General features: G+C 48.3%; 11 protein-coding genes across 11 annotated transcripts; 4 read left to right on the top strand and 7 right to left on the bottom strand.

The window, feature by feature from the left end:
* Positions 1 to 55: 55 nt before the first annotated feature.
* DI09_27p190 (uncharacterized protein) lies at positions 56 to 490 on the bottom strand (the record flags this gene model as incomplete). Its single annotated transcript, XM_013382753.1, has 1 exon — positions 56 to 490. One exon carries the CDS (start codon positions 488 to 490, stop codon positions 56 to 58), a length of 435 nt encoding a protein of 144 aa, XP_013238207.1.
* Positions 491 to 605: 115 nt separating this feature from the next.
* Positions 606 to 2,311, bottom strand: DI09_27p180 (uncharacterized protein; the record flags this gene model as incomplete). The annotated part of the gene is made up of 3 exons (XM_013382752.1): positions 606 to 1,559; positions 1,606 to 2,048; positions 2,098 to 2,311. The coding sequence occupies 3 exons, from the start codon at positions 2,309 to 2,311 to the stop codon at positions 606 to 608; spliced, it is 1,611 nt and encodes a 536-aa protein (XP_013238206.1).
* Positions 2,312 to 5,089: 2,778 nt separating this feature from the next.
* On the bottom strand, positions 5,090 to 6,499 carry DI09_27p170 (extracellular protein SEL-1-like protein; the record flags this gene model as incomplete). Its single annotated transcript, XM_013382751.1, has 1 exon — positions 5,090 to 6,499. The coding sequence occupies one exon, from the start codon at positions 6,497 to 6,499 to the stop codon at positions 5,090 to 5,092; it is 1,410 nt and encodes a 469-aa protein (XP_013238205.1).
* Positions 6,500 to 7,341: 842 nt separating this feature from the next.
* DI09_27p160 (uncharacterized protein) lies at positions 7,342 to 8,976 on the top strand (the record flags this gene model as incomplete). Its single annotated transcript, XM_013382750.1, has 3 exons — positions 7,342 to 7,438; positions 7,581 to 8,842; positions 8,878 to 8,976. 3 exons carry the CDS (start codon positions 7,342 to 7,344, stop codon positions 8,974 to 8,976), a joined length of 1,458 nt encoding a protein of 485 aa, XP_013238204.1.
* Positions 8,977 to 9,513: 537 nt separating this feature from the next.
* Positions 9,514 to 11,158, bottom strand: DI09_27p150 (uncharacterized protein; the record flags this gene model as incomplete). Its single annotated transcript, XM_013382749.1, has 2 exons — positions 9,514 to 10,908; positions 10,946 to 11,158. 2 exons carry the CDS (start codon positions 11,156 to 11,158, stop codon positions 9,514 to 9,516), a joined length of 1,608 nt encoding a protein of 535 aa, XP_013238203.1.
* A 170-nt stretch (positions 11,159 to 11,328) lies between these two features.
* On the bottom strand, positions 11,329 to 14,808 carry DI09_27p140 (uncharacterized protein; the record flags this gene model as incomplete). The annotated part of the gene is made up of 1 exon (XM_013382748.1): positions 11,329 to 14,808. One exon carries the CDS (start codon positions 14,806 to 14,808, stop codon positions 11,329 to 11,331), a length of 3,480 nt encoding a protein of 1,159 aa, XP_013238202.1.
* Positions 14,809 to 14,853: 45 nt separating this feature from the next.
* Positions 14,854 to 15,852, top strand: DI09_27p130 (uncharacterized protein; the record flags this gene model as incomplete). The annotated part of the gene is made up of 1 exon (XM_013382747.1): positions 14,854 to 15,852. The coding sequence occupies one exon, from the start codon at positions 14,854 to 14,856 to the stop codon at positions 15,850 to 15,852; it is 999 nt and encodes a 332-aa protein (XP_013238201.1).
* A 126-nt stretch (positions 15,853 to 15,978) lies between these two features.
* On the bottom strand, positions 15,979 to 16,880 carry DI09_27p120 (ribosomal protein L4; the record flags this gene model as incomplete). The annotated part of the gene is made up of 2 exons (XM_013382746.1): positions 15,979 to 16,767; positions 16,878 to 16,880. The coding sequence occupies 2 exons, from the start codon at positions 16,878 to 16,880 to the stop codon at positions 15,979 to 15,981; spliced, it is 792 nt and encodes a 263-aa protein (XP_013238200.1).
* Positions 16,881 to 17,000: 120 nt separating this feature from the next.
* DI09_27p110 (uncharacterized protein) lies at positions 17,001 to 17,770 on the top strand (the record flags this gene model as incomplete). Its single annotated transcript, XM_013382745.1, has 2 exons — positions 17,001 to 17,472; positions 17,664 to 17,770. 2 exons carry the CDS (start codon positions 17,001 to 17,003, stop codon positions 17,768 to 17,770), a joined length of 579 nt encoding a protein of 192 aa, XP_013238199.1.
* Positions 17,771 to 17,809: 39 nt separating this feature from the next.
* Positions 17,810 to 18,661, top strand: DI09_27p100 (uridine kinase; the record flags this gene model as incomplete). Its single annotated transcript, XM_013382744.1, has 1 exon — positions 17,810 to 18,661. One exon carries the CDS (start codon positions 17,810 to 17,812, stop codon positions 18,659 to 18,661), a length of 852 nt encoding a protein of 283 aa, XP_013238198.1.
* Positions 18,662 to 18,733: 72 nt separating this feature from the next.
* Positions 18,734 to 20,736, bottom strand: DI09_27p90 (uncharacterized protein; the record flags this gene model as incomplete). The annotated part of the gene is made up of 2 exons (XM_013382768.1): positions 18,734 to 19,438; positions 19,765 to 20,736. The coding sequence occupies 2 exons, from the start codon at positions 20,734 to 20,736 to the stop codon at positions 18,734 to 18,736; spliced, it is 1,677 nt and encodes a 558-aa protein (XP_013238222.1).
* Between the last annotated feature and the right edge of the window lie 4 nt (positions 20,737 to 20,740).

Below are 20,740 nucleotides of genomic sequence, written 5' to 3'. Positions count from 1 at the left end.
CGCCCGAAATGCACCCGGCGTAAGCAACGTTGTAAATGTCGTGCTTTGCTCTGTACTACTCAAGCTTAGTGATGGTATCAAATACTCCTTCAATGATGCATTCGGTCGTCGAAAAAATAACAGCTACTTTGCCCAAATTCTTTGCAGACGACCATGTTTTGGAGGACATTTCTTGTAGCACAGATCGAACGGTCACCGGTGCTGTTGCACCTGTGGCGTCGAGCGGGGGAGAGCCCATGCCCGACATGAATAGACCCAATATTCCGCCAAAGCCAAATCCGATGATTCCATTTCTAGCCGCAACAAAAGGACACGACTCTTGAACAGCCTCAATGGTTGCAGGTGTAAAAATGGATCCAAGCTTTTGGTCTATTCTGCTTAGTAGTGAAGAATCCTCTAATAATCTGTCATCGTCAATTGATGAGCTAGACCGGTCCCCTTGGGACGGTGCAGCAGCATATCCAGGGACAACCAGACTCCAGTCGAACATGTTTTTAAAAAATTTATTACCGGCCACAAATAAGTGCATGCCTCCCGCTCCGCTCCGCTTCCCTCTCGCTGTTTTGACCGAATTTCGAAGGTTTTATTGTTGATAGGTTCGGACCTCAACTGATCTCCTTCTCAATGACAGTCAACAGTCCAGACTTTTTCAGGTTTCTAATTTTGTCTTTGAGATCAACGGGAGACCTCCCGCTGAACGGATAAGAGTCCAAGATGAGGGTCCATCTGGGGCCAAATCGCTTATAGCCTTCCACAAGGGAGGATATCTCTTGCTCCGAAAAAAAGCGCCTCTTTCTGGAACTAAATACAGGCTCAACGGTTCTTTTTGACGGAGATTTAACGGAGGCTGATGCCAGCTGAAGGTTTAATTCGGCACTTGATCGTGTGCTTGGCCCAGCATGCTCCTCCAGATGAGCAGCCACAAGCGGAACGTCCTCTTCCCCGCCAATTTTGATTTCTTCGGTCTGAGGAATGTTTATTTCGCCGGCTCCTGATGGGGTTCCCCCTTCCTCGTCGTCATTCCAAGAACATTTGACCGCGGTTTCGTTGCGCTCTAATAGGGATTTTTGCGGTCTAACGTCCTCTGAATAGTTTGGCAAGTCCGTGCAAAGCACGGTTTGCTTGGAGATGTCTGTGGCGAGGTCTTGAGTTTGGGTATTCAAGTAAAGAATGTCCGAGTTATTGGCGTAGGAATCAAAAAAGCTCACAATTTCTGCATGTTCCCCGGAGATGATACTATTGAAACATTCGACTCCTCCAGCCTGCTCGTGCAGCCAGTTCAAAGGAACACACGACGAGTCGTGCAGTGGGGCATGTAAAACGGAATCGGCACCGGAATCTTTGAGCTCATTGAGTGTTGATTTGTGGACCTCAACGTACTTTTCAATCTCACGTATTGCTTCTTTTGGCGGATGTTCAACCCCACCAATGAGAGATACACAAAACAGTGCCAGAGATTTTTCAAAGTCATCGACAGAATATTTACTTCTGAGGGATGAAATGATTGCTGCGTGAGCAGACCGATCGGCGGAGCCAAGTTGTTTAACGATATGGTGCATCTACGAATAAGAAAGGCGAAAACACCTCCTTTTGCCGACGAGAAACGCTCTTCTCAAAGGTGGACCATTCATCCACTGATCTCCACAAGAATTGGTGATCTTGGAGCAGCGAGGTCTTTAAATGCTGATCGAGGGCCACGGAAAGTGCGGATGGACCCACATCCAATTGTAGCAAAACCAACTGCATGGCAAATTCAAGCACAAGCAAAGAATATGGTACACGCACCGAGGAGGAAAGATCTCGCTCATCTGCAAAAAGCCCAAGAAAAATCGAGAACGCAGTGGGGTAGGTTATGGCTCTTCTAGCACCGMAGCACGCAAGAGGCGCTGCGAGCTTGATGGCAGAATCGCCATCAGGTGTCTGGGGAATAGTGCACGCGCTCCACAAAGCGCGTTCCTTTTTGCAATGTGGGCATTCTGCAAGCCATAAAAGCTCAAGGAAGACCAGCAGCGACTTTGAGATGTGCGAGCACGAGGAGCAGCCGGGTTCTTTTCCACTGCCACGTTCCAACGCTACGAAAAGTTATCTCAAACAAACCTGTGTAAATGGGCCACAAGCTTTGGTAGCGAAGGGAGATGGCGGCCGCATTCGTCTGTCTGCTTTTGTCAATGCGTGCATGTACGATGCATTTTGCGAGCTGCAAAAGCGAGCTAATAAGAAGATCCGTAACTTGGCCTCTGAGTGGTGTAAAGCAATCAATGCACATCAGCGCTGCATTGCTGCAGTCATGCTTGTCCGTAGGGTTGGACATTTGTCGAAACAATGCTGTTAAAAGTCAGGTGCGTTAAAGTTTATTTTCCAAATTGTGGCAGCCGCCCGTTAATTTATTATTAGCCCACACGTGGCATGCATCACCAGTGCCGACCCGGTATTGTGCAGCCAATTTACGTGGGATGGGTCCTCTTCTCAAAAGAGAGAAGGGTGATCGTTTTGCGTAGAATCCATCTCCACCGCTCGGCCAGTAGATTTCGATGCGCAAGGGCATCTTCTATTCGTTGTCTGGCTAGATTGTCTCGTAGGACGTGAAAAACGGCTATCAAATCCTTTTTGAAGATCACCACTCCTTTGATTGCAGCTCGTATGGAATTTCCGCCTTTGAAAACAAAGCCAACCTACGAAAAAGACTCTTTCCATACCACAGCATCTGCGACCTCAATGCCGGCTCTTCGAATGGCCGTTCCAGCAGCAATCGGCAGTGCCTTCAAATGCACGCACCCGTGGGGAATCATCCACGGCGTAAAAAGATAAATGTTCCCGTGTGCGTTTCTCGGAATTTTGCCCTGCTAGTTAATACCAATTGAGCGGATCAAAGTTGGCGACATGTATGTAGTTAGCAGACGGCCTACCTCTTCTGTAATCGATGGCGCTGAGATTCTTGTGACATCCCAAGGCCCGTATATGCCATTCTTGCCGCTGCCTTCGCCAATGATCTCCATGCCCTGCTGGTGCCAAGCCTCTTTGGATCGGCCCTATTTGCTTGGTAAAGTTCGCTTACTCTGAAAACATCGGCTCGAAGATAAATGTCTTCGTTTTGGACGGGTTCAGCATTGAGGGCAAGAAGCTCGTATTTTCCGAGTGACGATTTTGCTGCAAAGATGTGCTGAAAGGCCTTCAAAGGCCTTTTGGTGGCCGAAAAAGACCCCAGGGCATCGTGGATCCACGACTGACGCTCTTCAGGCTCCCCGGGCCCCATTCTTTGGGAAAGAAAGCCCTGTATTGCCTTGATGGCAGATGCGCGACGAGAAGCCAACGTGAGCGTGATTCGCTGGTCCATAGGTATTGAGTACCTGCAGGAAATAAAAAGAGTTGCAAATGCCTTAATGTGATGTCTTGCGTTAGGATTGTCTTTTTTCCGCTCGCATTTGGGCTTCCGGAACTTCTCTCCGCAGAAACCACAATCATTGGAATCCAGTCTTCAAGATCCATGATGATGCCGGCTGGATCATCGATGATGGGCTTATTTCCGCTTGAAGTTGGTGAAGATCTAACGCCTACAATTAGACGGCCACGCTTTACAAATCCAGCGGCACTCCTTTGGATCATAAATCTCATTCCACAACTGCCGCTCCCAGCATGTCTTGGAGGGGTTCCCGGCAAGCGAGCCAATGCCCGCGGCAATCCGGCATCGGATGCCAAGATGGTGGCAGAGCCATTCCAATTGGCGACATGCCCAGTTGTTTTCATTGCCATCTTCAATAGCCGAAAGGGATACAAGATCCTTAATTCTAGACTTTGATGACGAGGATGATGAGACGGATGCAGCGGCCGGCAATTTCGAGATAAACATTGCCTGCAATGAAAGTTTTATTTTACCTCGGCAATGTCACATTGATGAAAGAGCTTCCTTAAAAGATGCACGGTGCATAAAATCTCCGCTTTGAAAATCAAAGCAAGAAGGGTTGCTGAGTGACCCGCCTTTGCTCTTTTCTTCGCGCCAATAGATGTGTCGCCATCTTGATTTGGAATTTCATCTTCTTGATGAGTCTGTTGGACAAGTTCCCATTGCTCATCCTCCTCCATGGGATAAATTGAAAAGTTAAAAATTATTGCCAATTCCAAGGCTTTGCCGAGATACACTTGAAACTCGTTCAGTGCGCGATCCACACGCCTGCAAAGGGTCTTTCTGATTCAAACGAGGCTCTTTGTTTGGATCGATAGCGATGTGTCGCAAGGCCATAAGTTTATTCGATTAAAGCCAAGTTTTTCAAAGAAACAGGGACTTATTCGCGCCTTCGTAGCTACCATTTAAGGGAGTTTCCTTTCCTCCCAACATCCCCGGCAACTCTTGTGTAAGTCGATGTGTTTTTTTTGATAATTAGTTTGGCACTGTGTAACGGGGAAACCCCAAGGCAAGGTGATATTGACAGTTGAGAACCCTCGTTATTGGTTCTATTAAGGGGCCATGCTGATCCAAAGTTTCGCTTAAAATGGGGCAGTTCGCTTTAGAGCGTTAAAAAGCCAATGCAAAACCTGTAGGATTTTTTGCTTTACCATCTCCCAGAAGCCCCGCATCTTAAGAATAGGTTAGAAAAAAAACAAATTGTGCCGCATTTCTTTTATAAGCAACATGTCTTTCTTGGGTATAGATCCAGAATTCACCACCACACAGCGGTGAAGATTAAAAAACATTGGTGCTGGAAAGAGAGGCAAATAAGGGATTTGCTAGCTCGAAACTTTCTCCAGCAATTTTTTGCAAAATTCGCCATTCAATATGGCCAATTTTTTCGGGATTCGGTAAGTTCACTTTGGATGAGCACGATCAATTTTCTGGCAGGCCGATAACCTCAAATTCACCTTTCGAATAAATTGGGATCAATGGCGAGGATAGGAATTCGGATTTTGACTTGCATGCTTAAAGACCCGCCATTGATCCGCCGCTTATCGCTTTGTCGTAATTTTACCAAAACTGGCCAATTGCTGCCGCGTTTTAATTGAAGTTGCTGCCGCGTTTTAATTAAAGTTACGGCCAGGATCCGGATCCGGATTTGGTTATAAATTTTCTTATTTAATTTGATTAATAAAACACATGTCACGAACCCCAACGCCCGCCAGATAGCAACGATTTGACAAAACGGATAGAGCTTGAAGACGTAGAAAAAGTCTCGGAGGAGGAGAACCGGATGCTCTTTTTGAGCTCGGCTCTCCGTCTTTTCGCCTTACGGTGGCCCTGCAGCGCCGCTCGACTGTACCAATGTAGCGCCTCTTGTAGAGCTGGTGCATCAAGACCAACGCCCAGCTCACAGTACCGACCGAGGGCATATTCGGCCCTGGGATCCCGACGCTCAGCAGCACGTTTTGCCCAAGCATAGGCGTCTTTGTCCGACTGCGGCAGGATCACCCCATCTCCCTCGACGTCACTGCCACTGGCTTCTTTAGCGCCTGTAAGGTACCAGCCTGAGAGCGCCAGTTCAGCAGCGGGATCTCCCAGCTCGGCCGCTTTGCGATACCATTCAATAGACTTCCTAGGATCAAGCGGACATCCAAGGCGTCCGTATTCAAAACATGTTCCCAGCTTTACCATTGAGGGCGCATATCGCATTGCAGAGGCCTTTTTAAATAGCTCGAGAGCATAGGAATCGTCGGGGATAGCGATGCTGTTGCCATTTCCGTGCTCAAACATTAGCGCCAGGTCGTGGATGGCTCCCGGAATAGATCCTATTGAGGCTGCCCTCTTGAGCCACGTGAAGGCTTCCTTTGGCGCCTGAGCCATTCCAAGCTGTCCATGCTGTAAAATAATGGCGAGGCGGTGCATGGCCCGCCCATGGCCAAGTGTGGCTGCCTTGCGATAAAAGGTGACTGCACGGGCGGCGTCTTTCCGAACACCCATGCCCCGCTCGTAAGAGAGTGCAGTCCAAAAGATGGCTTCAGAAAGCCCATGTTTAGATGCCTGCAGCGAAAGAGAAAAGGCACGGTCCATGTTTGTCTTGATGCACAGGCGCTGGTCGCCATGGCCTCTTAGCAGCTGCGCCAAGAAGCATTGGGCCTCTGGAAGCGGATGCCTGCCATTTCCACTTGATGCCAGCCGTTTGAGCATGTGCATGCCTTCAGCCCTGAGTACCTCAGCAGAAGCTGTCAGGTCTATTCGCAACAAGTCACTACCTGGAGGCGTCGATACAGGGCGCCCTTCGCCCTCCGAGTTTCCAAAGTTGATGGCGCTATTTCGAACGTTAGGTTGGGTGTCAACCTGGGCGCCACACGGTTCTTGGACATCAGAATTTTGGTCATGATCTTCATCATCATCAATGGGCATTGCTACAAGGGCGCCAGTACATTCTGCAGCCATCGCTGCCAAGTGAATGATACCCTTGACGATGGCCAGCTGTGCATGCGGATCGATTCCTCCCTTTTTTTTTCTGGCTGTTGCCATCTTTTCACGGATAGCTTTGAGTGCTTCGTCGAACGAGAGCGGCACTGTTGTTCCAGGGGTCTGTGGAACCATCTCACTAGAGCCGAAAAGTGGTAGCTGTCCAAGTAGCGGGTTCATTAGCTGTTCTGGTGAACTTGACCCGGATGAGCAGAGCGAGGCCCCCGCGGAACGGGGGCAGGGTATCAGCGTTGTCATCGAGTTGGAAGATCCTGGCAACGACTGGGACTGGCTCCACCAGTTTTTTCTCCTAGATCCGACAGAAGAAGAAGGGCTTATCAGGCTCCCCTCTGTCGATTCAGAAGTCATCGATGCAATGGAGGAAGCGGCGCTGGTGCCAGATCCAATGTCGCTCCGGAGCAACGACATCAGTTTTTGCACTAGAATGGCCTCAGACGCCTGCTGTGCATCGTTTTTAGTAGGTGTGTCTCTTGTATTGCAGCCGAATGGCAACTCTGGGGCGGATGAACCGGGCCCTTTTTTTGCAGAGCCATTTTTTGCAAATGATGAGTCTTTCCGAAGTGGTGGGATGGGGTCTTTTTCGATTGATGGGCCCTTGAAGTCCCTTTTCGTATTTTCCTTCACCAAAGACCTAGTGTGTTTAGGAACTGTGGTGCTTCGTTTCTTTTCTTTCGCTGTGGGAGAGATTGTCATCTATCCTATATCCTGCTCGGTCCTATTTATGAGCAATGGGTATATTTATCAATAAATTAATTGATAAATGGCTCGAAGGAAAAGAAAAAAGGCAAGCTCAGATTCCCACGAAAACGCTCTGGATTTCAGATATTCTTCAGAACCATTGGTCCATTTCGCCACCGTTCATGTGGCCAATGGGAGCAAAAGGGGCTACTGGAATAAGAATTAAATTTGGCACGTAATTTATAATTTGATTTGAAAATAAATTTTTGCAATTCCATATGGCGACTACCCTATCTTCGCTCTCCCCTCCAGCTGCGTTGCCAGTGCTGCCCACACAGCCAGCGCTTTGCGACCTGACCCGAGTAGAACGAATCGGTAAGTGTCGTCTCCTTTTATACTTTTGTCTGTAAATTGTCACGTCAATTTGGTGCATGTGTTTGTGTCCTCGCCTCCACCAATGCATTTATATTTCCTCTCATTGCGCTGTGAACACATATTTTATCGACTCACAACTCAGGCGCCCATTCACATATCCGCGGACTTGGCATCGATGAGCGTACCTTAGAGGCCCTGCCGGCCTCAGCCTCGGAGGGCATGGTTGGCCAGGCCTCGGCCCGCAAGGCTGCCGGGATGATCCTTCGGCTCATCAAGGAAGGTAGAACGGCTGGGCGGGCCGTGCTAATTACCGGTGAGCCGGGCACAGGAAAGACTGCGCTTGCTTTGGGATTGGCTCAGAGTCTTGGTCCAGAGCGTGCCACACCATTCACACCGCTCTCTGCATCGGAGCTCCTCTTTTCGTTGGAAATTAGCAAAACAGAGGCTTTGACACAGGCATTCAGGCGCTCCATCGGCATCCAGATCAAGGAGCTCAATCAGATTGTCGAGGGCGAAGTTGTAGAGGTTATCATTGATGAGCCTATTGGTGGAGCGGCACCTACAGGCCGTGTGACCCTTAAGACCACTGACATGGAGGCCGTCTTTGACCTTGGCGCTAAAATGGTTGCGTCCATGATGGGTGGTTCCGGGTCACGCATCACCGCTGGGGACATTGTCTCCATCGACAAAGCAAATGGCAGGCTGACGCGGCTTGGGCGCTCGTATGCTCGAGCTCGTGATTTTGATGCTTGTGGCAATCCTGCAGCCACAAAGTGGCTGCCCACTCCAGAGGGAGAGCTCATACAGGAACGGTTGGTAACTCACCTCGTCACGCTGCATGACATTGATGTCGTCAACAGTCGCGCAGGCGGTTATCTTGCTCTTTTTTCAGGCGAGACCGGTGAAATTAAGCCAGAAACGCGCGCAGCAATTGACGAACGTGTTGCCGTGTGGCGCGACGAGGCCAAGGCTGAAATCATTCCCGGGGTGCTGTTTATTGATGAGATCCACCTTCTGGATGCCGAATGCTTTTCCTTCCTCAATCGAGCACTAGAATCTTCGATGGCACCAGTACTTGTGATGGCGACTAACAGGGGTATCACCGCCATCCGGGGCTCCGAGGGCCGTTCTTCGCTTCACGGCATGCCCTCAGACCTGCTTGATCGTCTCCTCATCATCACTACGAACTCGTATTCCAAAGACGAGCTTTCACATATTCTCCAGCTACGGGCTCAGGAGGAAGACGTCCGCTTGGGATCAGATGCTTTGAACGCACTTGCGGAAATAGCCGTAAAAAGCTCCCTCCGCTATGCCACGCAATTGATTGCACTGAGCCAGGCCATTGCCCGAGGCGCGCTGGAGCGAGCTCCGCATTCTTCCAAGAAGGCACAACAACACGAGGATGTAAGCTGTTGAATTCTTTTCTTTTATAATAGAAGCCTGCGGTGACGACCCAGCACATTGAAACGGCATTTTCCCTCTTTTTAGATGAGAAGCGCTCCGTTGAATACTGCAAGGATATCCCTATGGTTCTTTAGTTCGTGTGCCCATACTCAAATAAACAGCATTTAATTAATAAACAGCAGCAAAAGGACCGCATTGGAACATACACCACACACGCATCGGTTAACCAAATAAAAGTAATTCCAACAGACCGGCGGCGCCTCAACAAAGTGCACAAACTAACAGCGCCGGACATCAGAGGGCTGGCCGGCAGATTAACGGCCCCACCATCACATTGCGACACGACGATGTACAAAATTCCTTAAACGCAAACTTTTATAGTCGATTGTTGTATGAGAACCCTACTGTATAGGGTGGAAAAAATTGGCAATGGCAATATAGTGCGACAATACACGGAAATCTTTAGTAAAAGGCGAAAGATTTATTCGTTCTGTATTGACGCCATGCCGGGTGACTTTGAGAAAAAGTCCTTTTTCTTATACAGCTTTGTGAAAATTTACACTTGTGGGACGGTAAAATTTAAATTTTGTCCGCTTGACAAAACGATGGCATTGGCGGCCAAAGTCCAAATTAGACAAGTTTAGTTGGCGTTAGGGTTAAGCTGGCCGATACTATCCGAACTTGATGCCCTGCGCAAGGGGCAGGTCCCTGGAATAGTTGATGGTGCAAGTGTGTCGAGTCATGTACTGCTGCCAGGAGGTGCTTCCAGACTCTCTTCCCCAGCCGGTCGCCTTGTTTCCTCCAAAAGCGCCGCCAATTTCTGCTCCGTTTGTGGGCACATTGACATTGACGATGCCGCACTCTGAGCTTGCTTTGGTGGAGGCGTCACATGTCCACTTCATAACATGTTCCAAGTTTTTTGTAAAAATCGAGCTGGAAAGTGCTTGCGGAACCGCATTGTTGATATCCACGGCCTCTTCAAATGACTCGAACGGGACAAGGTATAAGATCGGCACAAAGGCCTCCTCCTGAAGCAAAGGTGCGTGTGATGGCAGTCCGCCAACCAACACAGGCCTAGCAAAATACCCCTTCATTTGCGGAAGACTTCCAGCTTGAGCAAGAACACGGCCCCCTTGAGCGGGAACTTCCTTTTCCAATATCTGCGTATACTTTTCAAGCGCCGTTTTGGTGTGAAGAGGACCACAATGGACATCCGGATCAAAGGGGCTTCCAATGTTGACGCTCTTGTAAGCTTGCACCAGCCGGGCTGTAAACTCTTCATAAATGGACGAATGAATGAGAAGCCTTCGCGCACTGGTGCATCTTTGTCCCGTGGTTCCGACGGCGGCAAAAAGAACCGACCGCAAAGCCAAATCAAGATCGGCATCTGGCATCACGATGATAGCGTTATTGCCGCCGAGTTCCAAAATAGAACGCCCAAATCGAGAGGCCACTGTAGACCCGATGGATCGGCCTACGCCAGTTGACCCAGTGAATGAAATCAACGGAACTTTATCGGAAGAGACCAAGGTAGATCCGACTTCCATTCCACTGCCAACGACCAGGGAACATATTTCAGGGGGGAGTTCGTTTTTCTTGAGCACTTCCTGAATCAGGCGAGTCAGCGCAATTGCTGTCAGCGAAGTCGATAGGGCCGGCTTCCAGATCACAGGGTTTCCACATACCCAAGCCAGAGCGGCGTTCCACCCAAACACGGCCGCTGGGAAATTAAACGCAGTAATAACCCCGGTCAATCCGGCAGGCCGCCACGATTCTAACAGAACATGACCTCGTCGCTCAGATGGAAATATGCTCCCCGGAAGCATGCGTGAGAGGCCAATAGCGTAGTCGCAAATGTCAATGATCTCTTGGATCTCGCCCAAGCCTTCCTGGTATGTCTTTCCAACTTCTGCCGACACAAGAGCTCCCAATGCCTGTTTTTGGCGAGAGATTTCTGTCCTTGCGGCAGCCAGAAATTGGCCTCGCTCTGGCGCCGGGACACTTGCCCATTTATCTTTGGCCTGGAAAGCGCCTTCAATGGCTGCTAAGGTATCTTCTTTGGTAGCCTAAAAGATAATTTTGAATCAAAAATAAAAAAGTTACGCATTTGAACGTACCAATTGGCGACAAGTCGCATGGATTGATAGATTCAACAGTGGCGCCGGAGGCCACGCTGATGGCGCCGTTGCCAAAGAGACCCGGGTTGCAGCCAGAGCCATATGGAAGCAAATTCAGGTCATTTAAAACCTTTTTTATGGCCGATGCTGACGAGCTGAAACGGCGGTAAATGGTGGAAATACTACCAGTCAAGCGCATGACACTAAAATTGATCAATTTCATATGCTTTATAAACTTGTGAAAAAATTAGGGTTAGGGGGAAAGCCCGATGGCAATGTGGGAAGGGCGCAACCGGAACAGCAATGGGCATCGAGCCCACTGCTTCGGAAATGATTGCAAACCCATACATGATGGAAACGCTGAAAAAATCACGCGCTTCTCTGTGGATCCCTCAGACGAATGATCTTGACATCTGTTGAGTGCCTTGGAAGGTCCAGGGCCTGGGGCGTGATGAAAATATATTGGTTTGAGCAGTGAATAGAATTGGTAGAGGTGGCATACTCAATGAGCATCTTTAAAATGGTCTTTCTATTGACGCCATCCATAAATACATCGAATTCATCCAAACATCGCAATGGGCTCTCAACACACTCCCATAGAGCCAATAAAAGGCACGAAGTGACAAGGCTTTTTTCGCCACCAGACAGCCCCTTCAAGTCGGTCGATGAGGCAGAGGGAGATAACTGTGGCTTATTTTGAACATCCGCTGCAACTTGTGTCCGATTCGATGCTCTTTTTGGCACGCTGGAAGATGTCGTGGCAGGTGGATGGGCTTGCTGAGACATGTCAGACGGCCTGACAATGCAAATGTCCAATTTTTCAGCCTCGTGATCGAAAAGAAGGCGTCCATAAAAGCCGCGAGCACTAACAAACATCCGAAAGTGAAGATCAGCTCGCTTGAAGATTATGTCTCTGAATGCAAGCCAGCGCGAATGTCGGTCGTTCAGCGATTTATCTAAAGCTTGAATCAGCTCGCCAAAAGAAGACGCATCTTGAGTCCAACATCCGAGCGAAAGAGAGGCCATTCGAAGCTCCATAAGCAGACGGTCGGAATCCTCTTGAAGGTTGGCTGCATGCGAAGAATGTGCTTTTCGCTGAGCCTCAAGCTGCTGCTCCAAGCTACGAAGATGCCTCTGAATATCGTCCAGCGGCCTGACCTCAGAGGCAAGCGGAGCTGGCGGCCAATGCTCAATTGCTTTACCATAAGCATCAGTATGCTCCTCAGTGAGAGAGTGAAAGCTTTTATGCAAAACAGGAAGCTGGCCTTCTAAATGCACCAGCTGAATCCGCTTCCCTTCAAGGCTGGCCTTCACATCCCTGATCCCCGCCACCAAGGACGACATATTGTCTGTTTCGATTCGAAGAGCCGCCTCGGAACTTTTAATTGAGCATTGTGACTCTGACAACTGCTGAGTAAGCATTAAGTGTCGCTCCTGGAGCTGCGACCTTTTGCAGGAAAGATCGTTCAGCTGTGCATCAATGATGGCAACACGTCTCAACGCAGCATCTTTAGCACTTTGCACGTCTTGTTGAGAGGCCGAAATGGCCGCCGGATCGTTGGCCCTCTTTAGAATGGAAAGCTCTTCCTCTAGACTGGCCTTTTCCCGGGCCATCTGTCTGATTTCGGCAACCAAAGAGCTCCGCTGGAACGAAATCTCTTTGACACGGCTGTTGAGGCCTGAAAGCTCCGTGGAAAGCTCATTCCCGATCTGTTCTTTCTGCGCTAGTTGCTGAGAAAGGCTTGACATTAAGGAGCGTTTTGCTGAAATGGACCTATGCATGGCCTCCAAATCAACTTTAGCGTTCGCAATGGCAACCGATCCAGTGCTGTGCGACTCCGATAGACCGCAAGTGCCGAACCATCTTGATGGCCTATCTTTGGACCCGAAAGAAAAGAACGTCTGTGCTGCGCCAGATAAGCTTATCTTTTGGCCTGTTGCTAAAAAGGCATAATCAAAGAGCCTATGGGACGTCGTTGAGGACAGGATTTTCACAGCCTCGGTTCGCTCTTTGCAAAGAAGAACTCGATGGATATTTGAAAGCGTACAAAGAGCTTTCTCGACAATGGGAGAAGAAATTTCAAGAGCCTTTCTTGCGGTTAATATTTCAGACGTTTCGGGAAACTGCATAAACGTTTCAGGAGTCTCCGGAAGCAGGATTACTTGCGAATTTTGGACCTCAAAGCGAGACAGAAGCTTGTTTAGAATTTCCCTTTCTGGATATGAAGAAACCACAAAGGAAGACATATGCCGCCCAATAAGCGCATCCATGGCTGTAGCCCAAATGGATGCCTCTTTAAGATGCACAAAGCGGCCAATAGGCCCGACCGGCTTGGATTCCGGAAGTGCGTCCAGATGTTGCACAAGCTTAAGCATTTGGGGCCCATAAATCAGGCCTATTTCTGCATAGCTCGTCAATCGTTGACCTTCAATGGCGGGTGCATTTGAGGCCATGGAAAGCTCGGCAGAGGTAATGGCCAGCTTTGCAGCTGGAATTCTTGCTTCAAGGGCCTCCAACTGCTCTCTTGTTAGCTTCAGAGAGCAGCAAAGGCAAGCCTCGTTGGCCTTGATTTCGTCTAGTTGAGATTCTGTTGAAGAAACTTGTTCTTCGGCCTTTGCCTTTTGGCAATCGATTTCACGAAGCTTTGATTCCTTTTCAACGAGCGAGGTCGAAAGCTCCCGTAGGGCATCGGCAACTTGATCGCCTGTTTCTGGGGCCATCGTAGCATGTGGATTATTGGCTTCACGGTCTACATGTGCATTCGCCTTGTCAATTGATTCCAAAAGTTGCATTCGACCCTGAGAAAGAACGCGCTCATCAGTTTCGCAATTGGAAATCTGAGAGGAAATCATCAAAACTTGAGACTCTATTTGGGCTACCTTTAGGCGCAAGGGCGGGAGCACAGTAGACCGGATCTCCTCGGTGGATGCCTTCGAGGCTTCTTCTTTAGAAACCATATCTACGAGCGAGTCCGTGTGAGATTGAATTTCTTGATTTATGTTTTGCAGCTTGACTTTGAGATTGTCAACTTGCACGCAAGCTTCGAGAGCCGATTCTTGCAAAGAAAACACTTGGGCCCAGACGAATTCCCTACGAGCAGCCTCGAGGTTTGCCAGCATTTCCCTTGCTTCTTTAATTGCATCCAATTGCGATTGGATTTTCCCGACTTTTGTTGTTTGATCGACAATGCGGTCCGAGGCAATGGAAAGCCGATTTCGCATCAGCGACACAAGATTTCCGGCCTGTTCATAATCTTCAGAGAGCCGCTGTAGCTGAGACCCCTGCATCACAAGACGATATCTTTCAGTTGCAGAGGAGGTAGCAAGATATCGCTTGGCAATATCCTGCGTAAGCAAAATCAGGGGGTTTTCAATCTGAAGCCGGTAAAACGAGATAATTTCCCTAATAACTTCGCGGGGTTTGTCGCCGCCAACAGAAGATCCAGTGCTATTTCTCAATCGATAGGTTGAACTTCCATCCAGAGTTACCTTCCTTTCAACGGTAATGGAATCTCCAAATTTTTCCCATTGAAAGCGTTCAGAACCTCCGTTAAAGAGGGTTACCGCTACGGAAAAGAAATTCGAGCCTTCCTTTATCAAAGAGGAGATTTTGTGGCCCCTCTGTGTCTTGCTTGCCGTGGATCCAAGAGATACCATTAATGCTGCCAGAATTGCACTTTTACCGGAACCGTTTTGGCCGACGATGAAGTTAATGTGCGGTCCAAACTCCACCTTCAAGTGTTCGTGGCACATGAAATTGACAAGCGTCATCGACTGAATAACCGGGAAATGGTTGAAGGCCGGCTGCGCTTGTCCAGAAGAGCTTTCGGCACTTGTGCAAGCATGCATCTCAAAGCCAGGGTTTGATGCCTGATTTTGGCGGGATGCCTTCATATGTTGAATGGGCTGAGTACCACAGGGTATCGATTGGAAATAAAAATCAATTTTCCCAAATTGTTCAACTTAGCAAAGCCCCCAAGTTTGAAGCGGTCTTTGCTTTTGTGTAGGCCCTATCGCTCGTCTTCCTTTCTGCCGTCGGTTGGTGAGCTTGCAGACGCCATTTCGCGCGAAAAGCACATCTGCATCCGTAGCCTGGACCCTGCCCCTGTTTTCCAGCATTTGGCCCTGGAGGAATGGATTTTGAGCTTTTTGGAGGAGGCCGTTGATCTCAACAACGAGTATCGGGTTCTTCTTTTTTATGTTAACAAGCCTTGCGTGGTGATTGGCCGCAACCAGCTTATTTGGAACGAGTGCGATCCATCCATAATTACAACCGCAAGGAGAATGAGCGGAGGGGGAGCGGTATATCATGACCCGGGAAACTTGAATTTTTCTCTTTTTACGCCAAAGCATTTGTTTAGGCGAGAAAGAGGAATCGAGGCGCTTCGCACCTCGCTGCAGGCAGAAATTCCTGCATCCTTGCTGCGTACGTCAACGTTCCACGATCTTTTCCTAAGCGAGAAAAAGGTTTCTGGCTCTGCTTTTAGAATTGCGCGGGGGTGTGCATACCACCATGGCACGGCCCTTTTTTGTTCAGATTTGCAAATGCTTTCCAAGGCACTAAAGCCAAAGGAGTTTCCCGATTTTTTCATATCCTCAATGGGGGCTTCAAAATCAAGGCGCTCTTTTGTAGCCAATATTAACGATCACTACCCTAACCTCAAAGTGGCATCCATAATTGACGGCATGGCAAAATTTCTCGGTATTTTGATTTGCCTCCAATTTTGCGCTAGGTATCCCAAACTTTCATTCAATTGGAGCCAATTTTGCGTGGCATCAAGACTTGAAGTTTATGAAAACCCTGCACACGCTACAGGTATGAACAAGCATTGCCTAATGTGGCTGTCTAGTCTGCTGAATGGATCATCGGCAATAATCCCGAATTTAGCATAGCATGCCGAATGACAGGTAAGCAAACCACCATTGCCCGAGGGACAGCAAAGCTACCCCTGGAGTTGGGTGGCGCGGCCCGGGGTTTTATATAATAAATTTATTGAACCAGACGAGAGGCCAGGCAACTTACATGCGAGCCTCGATAGCCTTTTCTGCAACAATACGACGCTTATTGGCGGCGACGGTTGACTTGATTCCAAGAAGACCGCCTCCCCATTGCTTGCGAACCTCATCATAGCGATCGTTGTAGTTGGCTTTGATGGCAGTTACTAAGGCTGCAAGAGATTGACGGTCTTCTGGGCGAACCTCGGTGAAAGCCAACGCAGTGGCGGTCTTCTTGTGGATGACAGTTCCAAGACGGGCCTTTCCCTTGACAATAGCATATGGAACTCCCATCTTCCTGCACAGTGCTGGGAGCCAAAGAACCAACTCGATAGGGTCGACGTCGTCAGCAATCAGCACAAGCGAAGCTTTCTTGGCCTCCACTAGAGCGGTAATATGATTGATTCCGGATTTGACAAAACAAGGCTTTTTGCTGCCTTCGGTGCTTTTCTTTTCAATAATGTTGACTGCCTGTTGTTGAAGACGAGCTGCCTTTTGGGGTTTAGTTTCCGGTGCATATTTGTTAAGGAGCTTGAAAAGATTTGTGGCAGTGTTCTTATCCAAAGTGCGAGAAAACTGATGGATGGTGGGGGGGACCTTTAGACGCTTCATCAAAATGGCCTTTTGACGCTGAAGACGGATATACTCGGGCCACTTTACATAACGAGACAGATCGCGAGTGGGCTGCACGTCGCATCCAACGGAAAAGTTTTTGGGGCGGCTTTCAAAAAGTGGGTTTTTCACAACCTTTTTTGCTACATGCTTTGTGGTCTTCAGCACTGGAGCCCTTGCAACTGGCTTTTTAGATGATACCTAGCAAAGTGTTAAAAACGGACCATTTAGAAAGCATAGGAATGGCAAGTTGGGGCCGTGCATGACGGATGAAATGCATCATTAATTGAAGATGGGATGGATCTACCTACCATTTGAGATTAAAATATTAAGTTGAATTTAATTGATCAATTAAATTTTAGCGGAAAAGTATTTTTCAAAGTGGAATGACTCGATTCTGCCTCTCACACTTTGTACATCGTCGATGTTATGCGATGTCTGGTGCGAGCTCGCCATCGCCCATCATTTCGCTTCCCGCAGCTGCATTCAGGACAAAAAAATGCCGAATTCCAAATGTCGTTGAAACAAACATTACTGACTATCCAAAAACAAAGACCGCTGTCGCCAAAAATAGAGAAAGAATGGCCGCTGGGCTTCCAAAAGTCACAATGCTCCAAAGGGACAAATATGTTGGCCCAAGGAAGGTTTTCATGGACCGTCTGCTAGCCTCTCAAGACACATCGTCAAAATGTGTTCACGAAACCTATTACAAAACCCTTGAATCGGTGAAAGGTGCTTTGCTGCCTAGAATTCCAGCAGAGCTTTTCCAAGAAACGCCGGATGTCATTAAATACATTTTGTCTTTAAAGATGGCTACTAAGGGCGATCTTTTTGATGCTAGGAAAGAGGCAATCATCCATGATCTCCAGGCGCACCAAACCGACACAGGAAGCCCAGAAGTCATCGGTAAGTTATTGGTAAGCTATTGAAACGCCACTTAAGTGTCGACCATTACTCCCCCTACATGCGCGCTTTGTTTGAACCGTTTCTAATGTCTAGTTGGAGTGATGACAAACAAGGCCATCCAACTGACCGAGCATCTTAAGGCCAATAGACACGATTTTCACGCGCAAAAAATTTTGATCCAAACCATCCAGAGGAGGCGGAGGATGCTATCGTACCTCAAACGCCAATCTCTTCAGCGGTATTTTTGCCTGATGAAAAAGCTGGGAATAACTCACACCGATTTGGTTTAATTGCATAAACTTTAAAAAAAATTTACCCGTTTTGCAAACAGCGATAAATGGCACCCCCATCCCAATCCCATACCCAATCTGCCGATCCTGCTTGCGCCAAAGAGGAGGACCATAAAAGCAAGGAATCCAATTCAATTTGCAATATCAATTCGAAAGATGGTTCCGCTGTGTATTCCACTCCTCTTCATTGCTATTTAAATGGGAGCCGACCTTCTCCTCCTCCAATGGCCATCCAGCCTTCTCTTTTAAAGGAGCGTTTAAATAGTGCCGGCGACAATCAGGTTTTTATTATTGGAATTGCGGGAGGGTCTGCTTCTGGAAAGACGTCTGTGTCGGAGGCCATCATTAGAGACATCAATGATGTCTCTAATGTGGTACTGATCTCGATGGATTCGTTCTACAAATGCCTTTCTCCAGAGGCATCAAAGAAGGCGTATGCAAATGAATACAACTTTGACCACCCGGACGCCTTTGAATTTCCGCTGCTGTATGACACTTTGTTAAAGCTGAAGAATCTGGAGCCGGTAGATATCCCGGTGTATGATTTTAAAATACATTCGAGAACATCTGAAAGCGTTCACATCCACAAGGCCAAGGTTGTTATTTTCGAGGGAATTCTGGCACTTTACGACCGCGAAATACTTGACCTTATGGATATGAAGATTTTTGTCGACACCGATTCTGACGTTCGACTCGCTCGTCGCCTGAAACGCGATATCAATGAGCGAAGGAGGGATTTCAACGGGGTTCTCGATCAATACAACCGCTTTGTCAAGCCTTCGTTTGATGATTTCATCCAGCCGTCCGTTAGAAATGCAGATATCATCATCCCCCGTGGAAAGGATAACCTCGTTGCCATCGATTTGATTACCAAACACATTTTGACGAAAATCAAATAGCAATGGAATGGAATAAACGGAGGCGGAGGGGAAAGGGAAGGAAGGGGGAGAATTGCACGTTTTAATTAAAATTTAATATTTCGTAGTCGAAAATTGCCCAAGTTTAGTTGAATTGGAGCTGGAGCTGAAACTGGGAACGGCGGATTCGTAGCCTTTCCCCCGGGGTTTGGTTGACAAAGATGCCTGGTCTTTTCCCCTGGAATTTGATCTCTCTCTCTTCTTGCTTGATAGATCTCTAGAGGCGCTATCCCGCGATTTGTGACTTGGTTCGGCTCTGCGAGAATCGCGAGTCGAATATCTTGTTCTGTGTTCGCGGGTTTCCTTTGAAAATGTGCGGCCTTTGCCTTCACTGGTTCTATCGGGGTTCTTGTCCCTTTTTTTCTGGTCTATCTCATCGCTGCGTCTATGAACACTGGCACGGCCTTTTGACCTTGATCTTGGAGATCGCAATTGGTCTTCTGTAGAGTGTGAACGGCTGTTTATGCTTGTTGGGGCGTGCGAATGGCGACCATTTGAGCTTGGGTTTGTGGGCGAGTGGTTTCTCCTACACGATGAGACCTTTTTTTCCAACTCGACAGTAGGTTTGCGTCCGTGGATCTGATGTGATTTTAGATAAGAATAAAGCTTTGATCCATCCTCTTCGCACTCAAACTCCAGCTCGGCTATTCCCTTGCTTTTTCCAGTTGGCTGCTGCTCCTGGAACGTGATGAATTTCGGAAGATTTTGGCTGCAGCCAGCCTCCGAGCAAAGACGAAACAGGTCCGCATCAGAGGTCCACTATAACGATTATCAACCAATAAAAACCAACCCAAGTTAGCCCGGAAATCGATACTGTAGTCATTGAGGGAAGGGCCTGGGTGGTTGCCAACAAGAAAAAACTAAATTAATTAACTCGACTTAAATGCTTGCCCAAAATTTAGCGTTCCCTTTTGGGAGTTGGGCCGGCAACCGGCAGCGCCTGCACCCATCAAAGCATGGCCTTTCAAAATGGTAGCCGCTCATGCATGGGATGCGATCCGAAAAGTACGAAACAATAATTTATTACATGACCAATTCATTCCGTATTAAATAAACGTATCAAAGAGATCGGGTCTCTTAATGACGCCGTCCGGAACAGCAGCATATGTGTTACGCTGGCCAAGATTACTGGAATATGATAGGCAGGTTAGGTCCGATCCGAAATAATCGTCAAATGACGTGTCGGCCATGGACGAGGGATGGGATTTCAACATATCCTTGTCCACACTGAAATCCTTGGCACTTGTTAGCCCTGTTATCCGGTCTTCTCCCGTGAAAAACGTATCCAGTCCGTGGGAAAAATATCCGGACGATGCCTTGATGGGTTGCGGGATCGCCAGGGGCGGTGCTGCATTTGCAAGCGTCCCTTGGGAAGATGGCGCTTGCGCCGGTTGATGACTCTGGAACGACATGGCTGGGTGGCTCGATCCCGCCGCCTCCATCGGTATCATTGTCCGTTGATGTTGAAGGGGAGCAGGAGACATAAGAAGTGGGGAAACCTTTGCCAATTTATGCGGAAGATACGAGGGGAAACACGCCTGGTGGCGTCCAAGGAAAGCATTGACGTGAATCAAATTCGACTCGCGCTTCAGGTCTCTTTCAAGGGCATCTACAAACAGCCTCTCGTGCGGTACGGAGTACCAGTAGAAGACCTTTTGTTTTTTCTGCGTTCTAATGCACCCGTTTCTGTACAGCAATTCTAAAAATTCCGATCGCGGCTCCTCCAACGCCGCATCAAGGCCCGGCTTCAGGTTTCTAAGGTCCGAAAAAATGCCTTCCTCAAATTTTTTCGTGTTAATGATGGGTCGTTGGATGAACTGGAATCTGAAAAGCAGGATTTTGACAATGTCTGTGCCGGTTACGTAGAAAAGGCCCTTCCAATAAATGCACGACACGATTTCCCCGTTTCCAAGGGGGAAGCGACGGATCAAATCCTTGGTGTCCCAACTGGAGGGCGCCGTTGCCAAGAACACTTTGAGCCGCTCAATCGGATCCTCCATGTACGGCACACTTCTAGCGAGCTGAGACTTTTGGAAATGAGGGAATTGAAAGCTCATGTTT

The sequence above is a fragment of the Mitosporidium daphniae genome, assembly GCF_000760515.2.
Source record: "Mitosporidium daphniae strain UGP3 chromosome Unknown contig-27, whole genome shotgun sequence".
Lineage (NCBI taxonomy): Eukaryota > Fungi > Microsporidia > Mitosporidium > Mitosporidium daphniae.
This window is presented reverse-complemented; position numbering and strand designations above follow the sequence as displayed.